At 59.7% G+C, this 17,065-nt stretch overlaps 1 protein-coding gene across 1 annotated transcript in view; it reads right to left on the bottom strand.

Annotated features, from left to right (window-relative positions):
- FAM78B (family with sequence similarity 78 member B) overlaps positions 1-14,079 on the bottom strand; it is a 37,049-nt gene extending 22,970 nt beyond the window's left edge. Inside the window, exon 1 of the mRNA XM_008153105.3 lies at positions 13,784-14,079. Coding sequence (XP_008151327.1) covers positions 13,784-14,046 — 263 coding nt within the window. The 5' untranslated portion in view covers positions 14,047-14,079. The remainder of the gene's footprint in view (positions 1-13,783) is intronic.
- Between the last annotated feature and the right edge of the window lie 2,986 nt (positions 14,080-17,065).

Genomic DNA, 17,065 nt, shown 5'->3' with positions numbered 1-17,065 from the left:
TCTTTGAAAAAGCCAGCGATGTGGTGGGCTGTGGGGGGACTTGACACCACCTCCTATGCTTGATACCATTTAAAAAGCACACTTCAGCCCTGGCTTCCTTGATTCTCAAACTCTCCAGAGAGGACAGGGGGCGGGTGCCCTCAAGCTGGGCTGGGTCCATTCTCGTCAGAGTGAATGGAGGATGCGCCAGCTGAACGGCCCCGGGACAAGAGAGCGAGCCCCCGTCTGCCATCCACAGCGCCGCGAGGGCACGGTCTGCAGAACCCCACTCCCGACTCATCTTACATTTCCCATCAGGTTGTTGCTTTCGTGTTCGCCTTCCGCGTCAGAGGTCTCTAAACATGGAACCAAGACAGGCGAGCACATCTTGGAAATTCTCCCGCCTGCCTCACTCCCCGCCTGTCCGAGCACATCTGGCGCCTGCAGGTTGGCACGTCGCCCGCGCTCACCAAGGGAAAGGGCTTCTCCTTGGGCCCTGGGGGGTGGGGGGGGTGTGTGGGGAAGGGCCCATGTGGCAGGGGATGCTCACCTGCTCTGGGCTGTGTGGAGGGGGAGGGCTGAGCCAGGCATTTTCCCCAATTCCCTCCCAGCGGCTCCCCGACTTCGAGAGGCCGCAAGCCTTATCTTAGGGGGTCAGCAGAATGGCCAGCCGTGTCTGTTCATGACCAAAGACAAGCTCAAGCCGGACACAGCGCCGGCACCCGAGGGCCATCCCCGCTTCCACATGAAGGGGGCTGACTCTCGGCTGGCGGCACAGGAAACGGAAGCTCAAACTCAGGACCCAGAGACTGGGGAATGGGGCAGAGGGCGGAGTGGAGAACGGTCAGAACACGCTTCTCTGTCTGCGCCTCTGGCCTGGGCCAGTCACGGCTCCCGAGCTGGTTTCCTGGTTTGCCAGAGAAACAGTGCGGCCCTGCCCTGCTCTCCGCTGCTGCGAGGAGCAAAGCCCCTCCGCTTCTGTCCGCCCAGAGGAGGCGGTACTGACCCGGCTCAGAAGGCCCAGGGCCTCCCCGAGGACAGTCTCCGCCTGACGGCTGAGTAACTGCTCACGCCATTTTGCTGAAAAGGCTTTTGACCTCAAGGGCCAGTTTCTACCTTCTCCATTCAGGGTTTGATGGCGCCTGGGACCCCAAAGACGATAAGTACTTAGGATCCTATCTGAGTCGCTTCTTCTACCTCTGAATTAAAAGGCTCGATCATTGGGTCAGGGCTGGCTTATTAAGCCGATGCTCAAATTCAGAACCCAGAAGGCCAATTGGAGGGCAAGGTGGACGGACAGCAGGAAGGAGCCCCGGGCATCTCCCTCCCCTCTCCGCAGGGGAACGCCCCGAGCATTAGCGCGCGTCCTTTGGCCGCAGGAGCCGGGAGACCCTGACTTCCTTCCCAGAAGCTCTGGGTCCTCTGCCGTCCTCAGTGTTCAGGCTCCGCTTACCACTTTGTGGCCAGGACCGCCAATCCCTCCACTGGTCTCACCTCAGCCACCGAGCGCGAGCGCACACGAAGCCATCGAGTTCCTCGAAATTCTGCGCTCCTAACCGAATTCCTGGGCTCTGAGCTCCGGGCCCGGGGCTCAGCTGCCTGGGGCTCAGGCAGGGCCAGGTCTAGGAGATGGTCAGAGAGGACCTTGCCGGAGAGGCGGCCAGGCCACGGAGGAACACAGTGAGCGCAGCGGGTGCAGTTCGGACACGGGGACGGGAGGCGTGCTCAGCACCAGGACGCGAAGGGCGGGCTGTGTGCGGTGAGGGCGATCAGAAAAGCCCTCGGGCTGTGGACAGTGACAGTAGCCGTCTCTTCTTGGATGCTGTTCCTTTGGCGGTAAAGGGAGCTGAGACACAGGGAGCAGGACGGATGGGACATCTCGTGGTGGCTGCCAGCTCAGGCCAGACCTTCCCTAGGAACCGGGTCCCAGCACGAGCAACACAGAACCCCTAAGCACGCAGGCACGATTCTGCCTGGAGCAGGCTGGATGCAAAGGCGACATGGGCTCCTCCAGAGTGCTTCACGAGTCTCTGGGGCTCCCCTCCTCGGGATGGGGCTCCCCTCCTCAGGATGGGGCTGCCAGGCCACCCCACCCATGGTGTCCCAGCACAACGCCCAGCACCCAAGTGCCGAATAAACACCAGCTGGTCGGTCAGCTGTGCAAAGGGCTCTGACAGGCCCACGAGGTTTCCTTCATGGATCCAAGTTTTCCCAGCCTCTCTCCTGGTGTGTACCAGGCACACAATGAATATTTGGCCATTATTTCTTCCCCCGTTGTTAAAAAAATTTAACCTGAACCTGAAGTGCCCACCACGCACCAGGCACTGCTCTGAGCGCTTCATACATGTTAGCTCGTCTCATCTGCCCCGCAGCCTGGGACGGGGAAGCTGCCGACGCCACAGGGAGTCAGTGGCGGAGGCAGGGTTTGAACCTATGGACAGAGGACGCCAGGCTTTTTAACCGAGCAAGGGCGATGAGCTCTGGGGGACTGGTGGCTGTGAAGCCCAGGCCTTCCCTGTGGGATGCTTCCTGTTTGGGGGTCATTTTTAATGACAGCAGCAACGACACTGCCTCTCCAGCCCGTGCCCACCCACATGGACCTTCCAGGCACACGGTCGCAAAAGGCAGGAGGCCAGGGGTCCAGAAAGCGCTAACACCAAGCACTCAAATCTTCGATAATGTTTTTTAAAAAGAGGGTGTTTTCTGGGCTTCCAGATAAATTGTGAAATGCCTTTCAGACACTCAGTTTGGCAAGAATGCTTGCAATCGTTACCAGATGTTCCAGTTATTTGCTGGTCTCAGCCTTCCCCGAGGCTAATTTTTCTCTTTCCGGCGAAGCGATGACCTATAACAGTGGAGGCTGGAAGCGCAGGTTGAGTCCTTTGACCCGGGTGTTACATTCTGGTCCTAGGGCTGTGCGTCTGGGCGAGTCACACGCTCTTTCGAAAGCCTGTTTCCTTAGTGAGACAGGGACCATGTGAATGTCAGCGGGCTTTAAATGAGGGAGGATTTGTGTAGAAGGCCGAGCAGCTCACGTTTGTCCCAGGGGCTCACCTGACCTTCAGGGGGGAGATGCAGCTTGGATAGCTGACGGGACACGAGGGAGGGACAGCTCGAGGCCCAGCCGACAGCGACAGCGCCGCTCCCACCTTCCCTGCCCCACACCGTGCCGGCCAGGCCGGCCGCTCCCGGAGGCTGTTCCATTCCGAAGCGTGTTTCTCAGAAACATGAGAGGCTCTCATAAAGAACCCAAATTCACTGAGCTGAGTTGTCATTTACACACAGACTTGTTTTAAAATAAACTCAGTCCTTTGAAGATCCCAGCGGGTCTGCCGATGAGCTGTTGGTGGGGACCCCCTCCCCCCAATCCAGCCAGGGCACAGCGGACTGCGCCGGCCCCCCGCACTCCGGGTCCCCCCGCCCCTCCTGCAGGGGGAGCAGACGTGGCAGTCAGGTCCCACTCTCTGCTAAAATGCCTCAAGTTCACAAAAAATAAAAGAAAAAAACGGAGAGAAACCTAACTGAACACCACGACAGAAACCATCCCCGGCTGCTAGGCTGCCCCTCCCAGAAGCCCCGTCTGTCCCGTCCCCGGGGCCGCCGCTCAGCCTGCTGCCCGGGAGGGCTGGCCCCTCACAATCTGTCACTTTGACACACTTGGCTCCTGTTTCTGCCCGAGCTGCCAGGGGCATGGAGCGGCCTGGCCCGTCTGTGGGCAGGAACCGGGGCCACGTACGGCACAGCACCTGGGCTGGGGGGCGGCGGGGGAGGAAAGAGACTCTGGGTGTTGGGGACCCAGAGTGAGCCCGTTTGTCCACACATCCTCCTCCCTCCGGCTGTGAAGCCCTCCCGCTTCCTGCATCAGTGACGGGCCTCTCTGGGGAGACCCTCTCCTTTTTCACTTGCAAACCATGGCCTGTGGCCTGCGGACACTGGGAACAGGCTGGTCTTGTTGCTCCCGGCAACTGTGGAGACATCCCTTGGGGTGCTGGAGGCTGGGCCCTGTGCAGGCAGCCACCTCTGCCCACAGATTTGCACCCTCACCCAACAGGGTGGGGTGCCTGCTTACTGCTTTACAGCCAGGGCCCCCAGCCGTGGCCCAGGAGCGGGCCGCTGGCTCCCGGCTGGCCCCGTTGCCGGCCGGCAGTGATCACTGGCTATGACGTCGGGGGGCCTGGGCCAGCGCCCTGTCCTGCTCCTCACTGGAGGTCACCGCCCTCTCTGGGCTTCAGCGCCCCCATCTATAAAACCAGCAGTTGGGCTGGATGACTTCCGGCACCGCCCCAAACCCCCAAGTCGGGGTGAGTCTGCCGCCCCCAGGTACATTTTCCAGCTGCTCTCTAATCTAGATTCTGGGGTGACTGGGATCTGGTAGCAGCCACTTTCGAGGTCACTGGAAGGGTAGAGTGCTGATCCGGGTGCTGGGATGGTCCCCTGGGTCTGACCCATGACCCTCGCTCAGTGCCATCATGTGCTGACCAGCCCAGCGAACCAGCTGGGAGGTGAGGGGGACTGCACTCCCGTTTCCCAGGCCTCCTCGCGAGGACAAAGCAAGCGTGAGGGCAACATCCACGCTCGCATTCATTCACTCCCCTGCCACCAGGCAGGGAAACCTCACCGGAGTCCCCGCAATGCTGGTTTCAAACCCCGGTCCGTCACTTACTAGCTGGGTAACGTGGGCAAGCTGCCCCTCCGTCGGCCTCAGTCTCGCCACCGTTACTCGGGACGGGACGGACACCAGCTCCGCGGGCAGCGGCTGGGAAGCGGTTAGCGCTAGCAGGTGCCCAGCAAATGCTGCTGCGATTGTCGTGACTGTCACCAAGGGGCCCGTGGCCTTTGGGGAGACAGTCGGCAAATTTCTGCCCGTTCCCTAAGGTGGACTCTGGTTCTAGCAAAAGAGGCTCCGGACCCCGAAGGCCAAGCAGCCGTCTCCCACAGGAGTCGGGGTTTCCTTTGGGGGCACGCACACCGCCATCCTGCCTTAAAACGTAAAGGCTGTTCATGCAAGTTTGAAACAGACGCTCCAATATTGGAGTCACTCAGAGAATCTGGTCTTGAGCCCCGAAGGCTGGGGCGGGGGGCGCCACTTTAATGGAGGCTCCACCTGGTCTCTTAGGAGGAGGAAGATGAGGCGGCAGCCTCCTTCTCTCAGGAGAGCTCGTCTGAATGCCTTCAAGCCTCACGCCCCCACATCCTGGATCCTGACACCTCCCCACCCCTCAAGGCAAAGCAACACCTCACGGCTTGTTTCTGGTGTTCCCTGTGTTCCCACCACCATGCGTGCCCAGGCGTCCCCCGCCCGCCCAGCCGCCGCCCCCTCCAGGACCTGCACAGCGTGCTGACGAGGCTGATTTACTGCCTCCCGTTAGTCAGGCCCTGACAGCCTCTGCGCGGCTGCCCAGCTCGGCCCACGAGCCAGCGTGGAAAGGCCAGGCCCCGGGAGAGGGAGCCGGGGCAGGCTGCCAGTCACCCCACCGAGTGGCACAGGCCTGATTTATTTTGTTTTAACCTGACAGCCTGAAATTTCTCTTTGCTTTTGTTGAACACATTTCCGTGTTCTCATCTACCCTCTCTTGTCTTCAAGGCCTCTGGCGCTGACCCACCCGGAGGGGCTCAGTGTACACGGCTCCTGTCCTGGCTGGCTGACCGTGCACTTGGCACAGGAGGGCACTAGGGCAGGAGGCGGGGGGCCTGGACGCCAGGTCTGATGCGACCAGTACCTGCCAGTGACCTTGAGCATGTTATTTCATTTAAAACGGGAAAAACAGTTGCCTTAAATAGGTTTCATGATTATTGTGAGGAGGTCCTCTTATAAAGGGACAAAATTGTGAATATATGTATTATTAAAATATATATCATAAAGAATATATTAGAAAGAGTTTCAGACACACATTATTTGTGGTGCCGGTCCCATCTGTCCACCAGGCTGGGAACCCACACCACACTCCCGGGCACGGACCGCATGGTTTCCATGCTCTCACTGCGCCCAGAACCACGGCTCGGAGCCGGCCTGGAGGGTGGCTTCTGCTGGGACGCGGAGCCACCACCCACGCGAGTCCGCGGAAGACAGAAGACAGCCGTCCCTGTGCCCTCTGGCTCAGTCTGGACCTTCTGTGCCGACCACACCCGCCGGTTCCCTCAGGCTGACCCGGCGTCGCCCCCTGGTGGCACCGCCGCCCTCTAGCACGTGCACAGCACTCGGGTCAGCAGAGCCCTCCCAGCGGCACCTCCCTCGGTTCCTGAAGGAAGCAGCACAGACCTTACTGCCCGTTCACGTGCAGGCACGCGAGGCACTGACTTGTTCAGGGACCCGCAAAGGTCACGGCGCTGGCACTGGGACTCACGTCCCCGAGCTGGGAGCCGGCGGCTGTGTCTTCAACGGACAGTCAGCACGACCAGCTGGCTGGCTTCCCGGCGCCTGAGCGGCAGGGTCCCGCCGCCATCAGGCCTCACAGGGCGAGAATCCTGAGCCACAGGTGTGTCCCGGGAGCCGGGGGGAGAGCCAGGTCCTCCCAGGGGCCTCTCTCTTCCCAGTGGTGAGCGGAGGGATGAACAACTCTCAAGGCCGCACTGAGGGGCCGGGCGACTGCCTGGGGGGCCCGGGGCTGCCCCTCGTGCTGACAGGAGGCCACGGGCAGCTGCGGGAGGAGCCCAGGCGGCCAGTGCGGGTCCCTGAGCTGAGGCACCCCACCTCGCCACGAGCCGTCCCGCACATCACCGGTAATGTCATTTGTTCCCCTTCCCGTGGCGGGACCTCCCAGACTCTGAACACAGTCCCTACACCTGCACACGCACACCCCTCTTTACGAACCCATCGCAACCCCCAGCAGCTCATGATTTGGGTGGGCAAGACGGGATTCACCCACGGCTGTGTCCTGGTGGGGACATCCGCACTGCGGGCCTCCCTGCGTGGGTGTGGGGACTCCAGCCCTCCCAGGGGCCTGGCACCTGCGGGCCCTGCCTCTGCGTGGCCACCACACTGCTCTGTGACTGCTAACTGCAGGTTCCCTCTGGTCTCACCACAGCCAGTCACAGATCACAGCCACTTCCTGTGGTTCGTGTTCGCACGACGGAACTAGTGCCCTCTGTTGTCTGTGGCAACTCTTCTCGCCAGGGGACCTAAGTGCCTGGCTGAGAGAGTGGCAGGATCACCTACTTGAAATCTGAGGACAAAGCTGAGCGTCTCCCCAAACGCCAAGGAAAAGCTGGGCCAGTGATGGCAGGAACCTTAACCAGGAGGTCTGTGTCCTGACACGAACGGAATGCTAACCTGTCCCGTCACAGCTGGGCCAGGCAGGACAAGGGGCCAGAGGCATCCCAGCTCAGCCCATCACTGGACATGTGGCCTCCGGCAAATCCTCTGACCTCCCCAGCCTCAGTCTCCGATCAATAACAGGGGCAGAAGCACAGCATCCAGCTCGAAGGGCCGCAGGGAGGGCCAGATGGGCCATGCAAGCGGGAGGGAGGGGGCGAGGGGGGGAAGGGAGAGGGAGTCCTGAGGCCCTGACTTCCTCACCAGGCCCTGCATTTCCTCACTCAGGTGCCCTCTTTCTTGACCTGGAACTTTGTGAAGCACTTGCAGATCGGCCTGGACATCAATGACCTCGCTGCGACGGGGAAGGTCACAGACACCCTGCGGCCCACACGCCTCTGGCCCTGCTTCCACGTCCCACCAGCACTGAGCAGCGATCTTAGCATCCCAGGCTCTCCAAACCGTGTCCTTTCTAACTCCCCATTGATTTCTCCCCTGAACCCCTGAGTTCTTTCTCCATCATTTGTCATCCACCACCCCCCCCCTCGCCATCCCCGCCTCAGGACTCAGAGTTGTGTTTTATCTGCAGTCAGCTAATGCTCTGATAAGATCTGCACCCCTCCCGCCTCCTTCCTGGGAGATGGAGAGATTACAGGCCCAGCGTCAGGCCAGTTGTCAAGGGCACTCAGGACTTCCTTGGGGACAGGACCCTGTGCCCCCATCTGTGGCTCTAGACCAGGGGCCCCCAGTGTTTCTGGTGAGGAGCAGCTCTGGCTACTTCCTGATCAGGAACCCCTGGCTGGGAACGGAGTAGGACTGGGGGGACGGGTGTGGGCACAAGTGGCCTGGATACCCATCAGGCTCCCTGGACAGAGGCCAAGCTGGGCCTCAAGAGCAAAATGCCCGCAGGAGGCATCTCGGTGGGCAGCGAAGGACCCGCCCATGGCCACACTGCATGCCCAGGCAGCTGGGAACACAGGAGGCTGGCTTTGGGGCACTGATGGCTGGGCAGGGCGGGCATCTCAGCAATGGCCACAGTCTCACGTCCACTGTCCTGGCTCAGGCCCGAGTGGGTCATCCGGCTGGAGCAGGACTACGGCAGGCTCTCTGTGTCATGTCTCCTCGGGGACCTAGAGTGGCCGCGGTGCTTGCTGAACACTATCCCCGGCTCCTGCTGCACAGGGGCCCACAGGGACAGAGGACATGGCAGAGGAAGCCTGTGCCGAGGAGGCAACGCGGAACAAAACGGCACGAAGCACCGCGACGAAAACCGTCTGCGTGCTGAGCGGCAGCGGAGTGTCCAGAGCCCCAGCGCATGTGGGGTCGGCCTCAGGTTTCAGATGAAAAGCTACCACGAGGAGAGACACGGTTCGGGGGAGAAGAAAGACCATCTGAGGTCAGACAAACGGCTCATTTATTTATCTTCACCAGATGCTTCTTGACCCTGTGCTGCGGGCCCAGCACTGTTCGTTCGTCGAGAATAAAACGGACTGACGTTGCAGGAGCCGAGGCAGCGGAAACCAGCGCACAATCCTCTCACTGCGTGGACTGCACACGGTGTAGGGAAAGGACCGCCCTAAAGGGGGAGGCAGGGGCTCTCTGCAGAGCGAGCCGTTGAGACCCGGAGGGGGAACTGGGATTTGCTAGAAGAGGGTGGGCAAGGAGAGCATTTCAGACAGGGCAGCCCATGAAGGGTTCTGGGTTGGGAACAAGCTGGTCCCTTTGAAGGAATGGGAAAAGGCTGGCCTGGCTTGGGGACAGAAATTCAGAGTGGGAGACATCCTCAAAGTTTACCTAATTGCATGGAAGTCATTAAAGGGCGTAAGCAAAAAAAGTGGTAGCACTTACATCTTCAAAACATCACTCAGGCTGCTGCGTGGGGAAGGACCTGGAGATGGGGAGTTTGGTTAGAAAGCCTCTGTCGGAGCCAGGACAGTGATGGCGATGTGTCCTAAGATGGAGGTGGCCACAGGGAGTGTGGCCGGACAGAGCTATCCGGTGGCCACAGGGAGTGTGGCCAGATAGAGCTATCCGGTGGCCACAGGGAGTGTGGCCGGACAGAGCTATCCGGTGGCCACAGGGAGTGTGGCCGGACAGAGCTATCCGGTGGCCACAGGGAGTGTGGCCGGAGAGAGCTATCCGGTGGCCACAGGGAGTGTGGCCGGACAGAGCTATCCGGTGGCCACAGGGAGTGTGGCCGGACGGAGCTATCCGGTGGCCACAGGGAGTGTGGCCGGATAGAGCTATCCGGTGGCCACAGGGAGTGTGGCCAGACAGAGCTATCCGGTGGCCACAGGGAGTGTGGCCAGATAGAGCTGCCCTGGAGACGACAGCAGGACTGGAGCATGAACCTGATGTGTGGGGGAATACCTAGGCTGACACTGATGTGGATTCAGGGTGGACACTGCAGTGGAGGTCAAGGGTTCAGGTTTGAATTTGCAAAGCTTGAGATGCCACTCCGACGGCCAAGGGGAAATTTGGGGTAGATACACACACCCCTAAGCTGCAGGTGACTGCCTCCCGTGGAGAGCATCGGCGGCCACTGGATGGATGAAATCTCCCAGGGAGTACCCCTGGCTGGTTTGGCTCAGTGGATACAGCGTCAGCCTGTGGACTGAAGGGTCCTGGGTTTGATTCTGGTCAAGGGCATATACTCCGGTTGCTGGCTCCATCCCCAGTAGGGGGCGTGCAGGAGGCAGCTGATCAATGATTCTCTCTCATCATTGATGTTTCTATCTCTCCTTCTCCCTTCCTCTCTGAAATCAATAAGAAGAAGAAGAAGAAGAAGAAGAAGAAGAAGAAGAAGAAGAAGAAGAAGAAAGAAGGAAGAAAGAAAGGAAGAAAGAAAGAAAGAAAGAAAGAAAGAAAGAAAGAAAGAAAGAAAGAAATCTCCCAGGGAGCATGTAGAGTGAGCAGAGTCCTGATGAACTGCCTTTTCAGGTAAGAGAGATAGAGGGGAAGCTGGACAAACATCACGGCAGCTCGACGAAGGCAGTGAGCGAGGCAAGGAAGCCGTCAGCCACGGGGAATGATGCTGAGAAGGTGAGCGTAACATGGACATCACAGACGAACTGAGTGAGAGCCGTTTTGGAATGAATGGAAACCTGCCTGGGTGGAAGGAGCAGGTGACAGAGGGAGCGGGTACAGATAAATCTTCAATGACGTTGGCTCTAAGGGAAGACTAGAGACACAGGCAGAGCTGAAGGAGGGGAGTGAGCTAGGACCTCCTGACTCCTAACGTTCCACCCAGGCCAGCGTCCTCCACACCATCAGCCTGGGCTGATCGGAGAGTTCGTTCCCTTCCAGTTGAGAAGACGGTGCACATGGGCTCCCCATCGGCCTCAGCTTCCCCTCCTCCATCCTTGACATAGGACCCCATTTCTGGTTCAAACCTCCCTCAGGGAAGCTCTTGGGTTGGACTCTATGATCCAAAACTCCCATCATAAAGGTCTCATGTCTTACTGAAAAGCCCCCGTGTGCCTGAGAGGTCTGAAGGCATGGAGACCCTCCGGATACTCCGACCTCGACCTGGTCTTTCCAGACCACACTGTCCGAGGACTTCCCCAACACACCCCAGCCCCCCGTTAGGACCCCCTCTCCCACGGTCTCCACTTGAAAGCTCCACTCCAGCCCCACCCCCTCCCTTGCATTTGCTGTTTTCCCTTCAGAACCAGTCTTCCTTGCCCAGTGGAATCTCGTCCATTCAAGTCCAGTCCAGTCCTTACACCTCCAGAGAACCCTGCCCGGTGCCCCAGGCGCTCCAGCATCCCCCCCACCTCTCACACCGAGGAGCAGGGAAGCTGCCCACATGTTCCAGAACGTCGGAGGCCCCCGGAAACAGGGGCTCATTGACGGGTGGGTTAAGAAAAGCAGTGGCCCCTCCTCACGGACGGATGAGACCCGCGTCACCACGGCTGCGGCAGCAGGGTTCACGAGACAACTGGGCGCACGAGTGCTCCCCATCCCGCCTCCACAGAAGCAGCTGAGCCAGTGCCATCACTTGACTTCAAGTTCAAGTGAAGCTCCGACCATCATGATCATCAGCTATTTCAGAACCCTATTCTTGGAAATGTTGAAAATTTGAACCACAAAAGTTCACGTTTCCTATTAAGCCATAAAGAGAGTTTTCTCGCCGTTTTGAGTTGTGGATTTCCTCAGCTTTTCAAATATTGAAAAGGCAGCTTTCTAACCCCAGTCCTCTCATCCTGCCATGCTTCGTGTAATAACAAGCGCACTGATTGCACACGGGTGCCGGGGTTTTTCCACTCGAGGTGCCGGCTGAAGTGGACATAAAACCCAGCAGACTGCAGCGACTCATGCCATATGAGCTCCCATTAAAAAGTTGACACTGGCCAAGTTTTCGGGCATCAGCATTTTGTGGAAATTGGTTCAATCAAATCTGGGCTCCAAAGTGGCCTTAAACAGAGCAATTACTGCAGCCACAAAGGGGCGGAATCTGGACGCAGATCCGTCATAATAGGCTTTATGACTTCTTGGCGACTGTCCTTGCTCCCCTGCATCAACAACTTGAAAACCAACATCTTAAAATACTGAAAGTAGCAGTTCAAAGGCAAAAGCTTTCCCCACTCCCGAAGGGGAGAACTCCGCAAGGCGGGTCAGGGAGTCCCGGCCCCTCAGCCTCAGCGATGGCACCAACCCACGCCCATCAACGTCCGTTCCAGCATCGACACACCCTCCCACGGAGTCCAGGATGTTCAACTCCCACCTCTGTTTACATCTCACCTCCACTTCTCCTGAGCTTGGATACATTTTCTTTTTGGGAGAAATCTTTATGTATTTGCTTTTGGTTTGCTTATTAAAAGAGATCAAGGTAACTGAGAGTCCTGGCTGTGTGGTCTTGGGAACCCCGAGGCTGTTTCTGTTCTGTCCCTCTGGCCTCCTCTACAGGGGACCCAGGTTTCGATCACTGCCCCCCCCCCCCCCATCAAGGTTACACCGCCCTCAGGGCCAGGCCGGGAGGCAGGAGGGAGGGCACCCTTGCCCTGTCTGTGCCTTTCTCTGACTTGGTTGGAAAAAACAGGTTTCTAAAAAACAAAATAAAACAAAAACAAACAAAAAAGCCAGCTTGAAGTGACACATATGTTCAAATATAATTATTCTTTTGAGGGTGTGTCTGTTTTTAAATGTGTGATTCACCCAAAATAACATGTCCCCCATTCCTCAGACCCAGCCACCCCTGGGAAGGAGGAGAACACGGTGTGGAGGCATGAGGGCCGCTCTCACACACCTGCAGCAGAAACAGCGTTCTCCTGCCCTGAGCTTTTGTGCTTGAAAAGTGCAAACTCTCTCAGGGGAGGACGAAGTGACCTGTCAGCATTCCTTTTAGCACCTCCGACCGACCGTGGGAGCTGCCCTGCGGTAGGGAGCCTGCAGGCTGCTGCAGAAGGCGCCTTGACCCATATCCACACTCACTGGATGAACCTGGGGATTCTAGAGTTTTGGATTAATAAACGAAATGAGGCTGACTTCCAGAAAAGGGGTTCCCTATAGGCTGCAAGCTAATTAGGGTGCCCTGGACCTGCCCTGGAACAGCAGGAAAAACGCAGGCCCAACCCTTTCAGCCACTGTAGCTGCCATCCGCTCAGAGTCTGCTTCTGAAAGGAGGCTGGCGGGGAATTATGAAAATTTAGTAAATAAGAGAGCCCTAGACGCCACCGCACCAGCCTGCGGTTCCGCCCCTGGTGGCCAGGGAGGCTGGGTCTCCACCTGGCCGCCGCACCCGGCACACGCCGAGCGGCGCTGCTGAAAGGAGTTGGAGAGCTCCCAGATTCGGCGTTAGGAGCCCTCCCAGCGCCGCAATTAGGAAAGTTCTGGAGTAAGTTAAGACCATGGAGCACAAAACGCACAGCGGGCGAACCTGCCAGAGCCGCTCGCACAGGCCACCAGCCCTGCTCGGCCTGACGCACCCGGTGCCTCTGCTCCCGCCGCCCAGAACTCATCCGGAGGGCGCCCGGCCAGACGGGCGGTTCTGCCGGGTTTGCGATTCCAGATGGAAATGCCTCCAGGCTTCCTGGCCCAGGGGACAAGGGCTAGATTTCAACAGTCAAAGGAGCATGGGCAGAATCACCCATTCCCGCTCGGACGCCCGGGACCTGCTTCGCCAAAGGACGCGCGGCACAGCCCATGCGCCCCCGCACTCCACTCCTCTTCTCTCTCCACAGGTCCCCCTAAACTCTTCCTGGAAAGCCCCCAAACCACAGACGACGCCCCGAAACTCCCAGGGCACTGGCCAGCCACCCCCACCTATCTCTCGAACACTCCTTGCCGCGTTCTCTCCGCCCCGCACCGTCTCCTCGCGCTCGCGGGGAGTCAGACGCAAACCACGAGAAACTGCTTCGCGAGGAGCCTCCCTACGCCCGCCCAGTCACTGAAACAAAAGCGCAGGGAGGGGGGAGGTGGGAGAGGAGGCGGGAGGAAGGTTTAGACAGAGGATGGGGAGAGCAGAGAGAAGGAGCTGGGAGGAGGTCGGGGTGGGAGCAGAGACGGGGCCGGAGGGAGACCCGCTCCCGTCCCGCACAGCCGGTCGCTTACATGCCCAGGTCGCTGTAGGTGTTGAAGAACTCCATCTGGTTGCACGCCTGGATCCAGCCCACCACCCAGGTCTCGTGGCGGGGGATGGGGGGCATGACCACGCGGGCCGAGGCTTTGAAGTAGGGGGTCTTGTAGCGCAGGACGATGGGCGAGGTCTCCTCGATGCGCGTGGGGCACTGGTCGATGGTGGCGCACACATCGTACACCACGATGTTCTCGCGCCTGATCCGCGCCTTGCAGGTGATGCTCTGGATGCAGCCCATCCTGCCGCCCGGCCTGCGCGGCGCGGCGCGGGGCACGGGGGCCGCGCGGGCAGCCGGGGGCGCCCGTTACGCCGGCTTGGCAACGCGCCTCCCGCGCCCAGGGCGGCTCAGCTCGCGCCTAGGAGCAGGGCGCCGCCGCCGGCCATCCTCCGGGGAAGCCCCCTCCTCCTGCCGCCGCGCGGGGTCCCGGCGGCCCGCCCCCGCCCCCGCCACGCCCGCCCCTCTCTCCGGCAGGGCGCGCGGAGCGTGCGCTCCTAGGCGGGGATGGGCGCCCCCACCGGCTCCAGCGCCCGCGCGGAGGGCAGGGAAGGGAGCGGTGCTGCGAGGAGGGGCGCCCACCTTGGGCCGGAGCCCGCCGCCCCTCGCCGGAGAGGCGGCGGCGGCCGCATGGAGCCCGGTTCTTCTGCCGCCACCGCCGCCGCCACCGCTGCATGAACCTCTGCACCGCGGCCGCCCCCCGCGAGCAGCGCACCCAGCGGCGGGCGGGCGGCCGGCGGCGGCGGAGGAGGCGGAGGACTTGCGCTCCTCCCGGCCCCGCCCGCAGCGGCCGCGTCAGCTCTCCCGCAGGGCTGGGGACGCCAGGGGGCGGTGACCCGGGCGGAGGGCCGGTGGGCCGGGCAGCCGGGACGTGATCGCGGAGGAAACTGGCTGTGCGCCACGAGTTTTGTCCCTCTCCGGCTGCCGTCCGGGTGTGGGGGGGTGCTGTGTAGGGTGGGGTGTTTAAAGGGCCTAGGGCGCCCGGCGAGGCCCGACACGTGGGCCGGGCCTGGCAGGGCGGGGCTGCAGTGGGCGGTGCCCGGGGTGGGCGGGGCGTGGGGACCCGGCTGAATGGGGGTTTGGGGACCCGGCTGGATGGGGGCTGGGTGAGCGCGGGGGGTTGGGGACGGCTAGACGACTTGGCCGGGTGGGGGTTGGGCGGTGGTGGTCGTGGAGGTGGGGACCCGGCCCAGGCAAAGTGGGAGGGGGCGTGGGGAACAGGCCGGCGGGATTGGTTGGGTGGGGGTGGGGGCGGAGAGGGGCGCAGCGCTGTCAGGATTCAGGGTGGGAACCCTCAGTGCACGTTGGAGGCCGAGACGGGTTAGGAGAGCAGCTGTAGCTGAGAGGGGTTCTTTCTTGTAATGGAGCGCCCCCGTACCCCTCCTTGCAGACGCTGAGGTCGAGGCTCCGGCAGAGGTGCTAAGGGCAGCGCGCCGAGGGTCTCCCCTGCATTTGCCCTGGGAGTTTTCTTCCCACCTGGGCCTGGAGGGAGGGTACCTGACGCCCAGTCACCAAGATCCCAGCAGTTTCGGTTGGAGCCGGAGCTCAGCGTCTACTTCCTGCCTGCCTTCACGCAAATCTTTTCCTTCTGAGAACCTGCTCTTTCAGCAACCGCAGCGCGCAGACCCAAACGCCGCAGGTGGAGGCGTCCTAGCTGCGTCCTAGCTGCGTCCTAGCGACGGCTGTGCCCCGCGCGACCACCTAGCTGGACTGAGGTCACCCCAGGTAACCTGTGACCCGCTGAGGACAAGGAGAGCCAGCACATGTTGGAACAGGGCTGGATTTAAGCAGTAACTGCCCAGGATTCCCTGTGTGGTTTGTATCCATCTCCCCCTCGGAAGCCTGGAATCTCAGGGACCCTGCCTTGTCTGCACATGGTGGCCACCGTTGTGTGTGTGAATGAATGAGAAGCTAGAAGGGCCTCCCTGTACCCCGCCCCCGCCCCCTCCCCGCCACTGGACATTGCATTCAGTATGACCACATCTTGTGTCTGATATTGCGGTCAAATGTGCAGAAAAAAAAATATTTAGCAAATGCTGTTCCTGGGCATCTTTTTACATTTATATTTTCAAAACTAGTAGCTTTTCTGTATTTCCTATAATTATGGGGCATTCGCCGGTGCCCACGTGTGAAATACTCTAACAGGCCGCAGGAGGCTGCCTAAAGTTCGTCTGTAGCTAGAACCGTTGTGGTGAGTAATTTAAAAATTGGTTGAGATCTAAGCACTCTTCATCCTTGTTTTAACTTTGCTGGCACCTTGATTCACTTTATAATTAACAAAAAAAAGTAGTTTGGCCCTTTGATAACATGCTTCTCTCGCTTTACGAGGTAGCCTAGATCTCCGTCGCGGTCCGTTAGTCCAGCAAACACTGCCTGCCTGGGAGCCGTGCATGTGCAAAGCACCAGGCTCAGAGGCGACCACAGCCCAGGGATCGCCGGAGACACCCCGGTTAACAAGCTGTCCCTGTGCATTGTGACACGCGCTTTAATAGTGGTGTGTACCCAACCCTGTGGGACCCGGACCGGGGAGCCACGGAGTCACACGAGGCTGTCTTGAAGTAGTGACACTCAGAGCGGATCCTCAAGATACTGACAGAGGCTCACAAAGAAGGGAAGGGTGAGAGGACGGTGGGGGCAAGAGTTGGGCAGATGCAAAATGCTGGAGGTGTGAAGAGAAACGGTCACAGCCACGGTGTGATGTGTAGGCCACGGGCATCAGATCCCACATCTTGATCACCGGTGGGAGCCAATGGATGCAAGGTTTGCGTTTTGAGAAAATGTACTTTGTCAATGTGGAGACTAGACCCACGGGAGCTACAGGCAGTGTGTCGGGATGTTGTGACGACAGGTGACCTGGCCCTGAGCGAGGGCAGCGCCCTGGGCTGGAGAGGCCCGGCTGCATTTAAGAGGTAAAATCTATTTATTTGGTAACTGATGGGAGATGTTGGGGGAAGAGTCTGGCCAACTCTGAATTGTCCAGCTTCAGCAGATAAACTCATGCGATCCTGATGGTCAAGACCAGGAGACGGGAGGGAAGCCGGCGAGGAGGTGTGCTATTGTGTTAAGTTTGAGGAACTTGGAGGGTGTTTTGTGCCGGGGCCAGAGTTTGCATTTCTGTGGTTATTAGATTCCAGGAAATAGACCAAGAGAAAAGCATTCAATTGGGGGGATTTAGTTATCTTTGTTGATGTGAGTTACTTGTCAGTGTGCAACTTTGTGCATAAGTGTTACCTTTGTCGTCTGGTAGCACAGGCTAAGCCTT

The sequence above is a fragment of the Eptesicus fuscus genome, chromosome 22, assembly GCF_027574615.1.
Source record: "Eptesicus fuscus isolate TK198812 chromosome 22, DD_ASM_mEF_20220401, whole genome shotgun sequence".
Lineage (NCBI taxonomy): Eukaryota > Metazoa > Chordata > Mammalia > Chiroptera > Vespertilionidae > Eptesicus > Eptesicus fuscus.
This window is presented reverse-complemented; position numbering and strand designations above follow the sequence as displayed.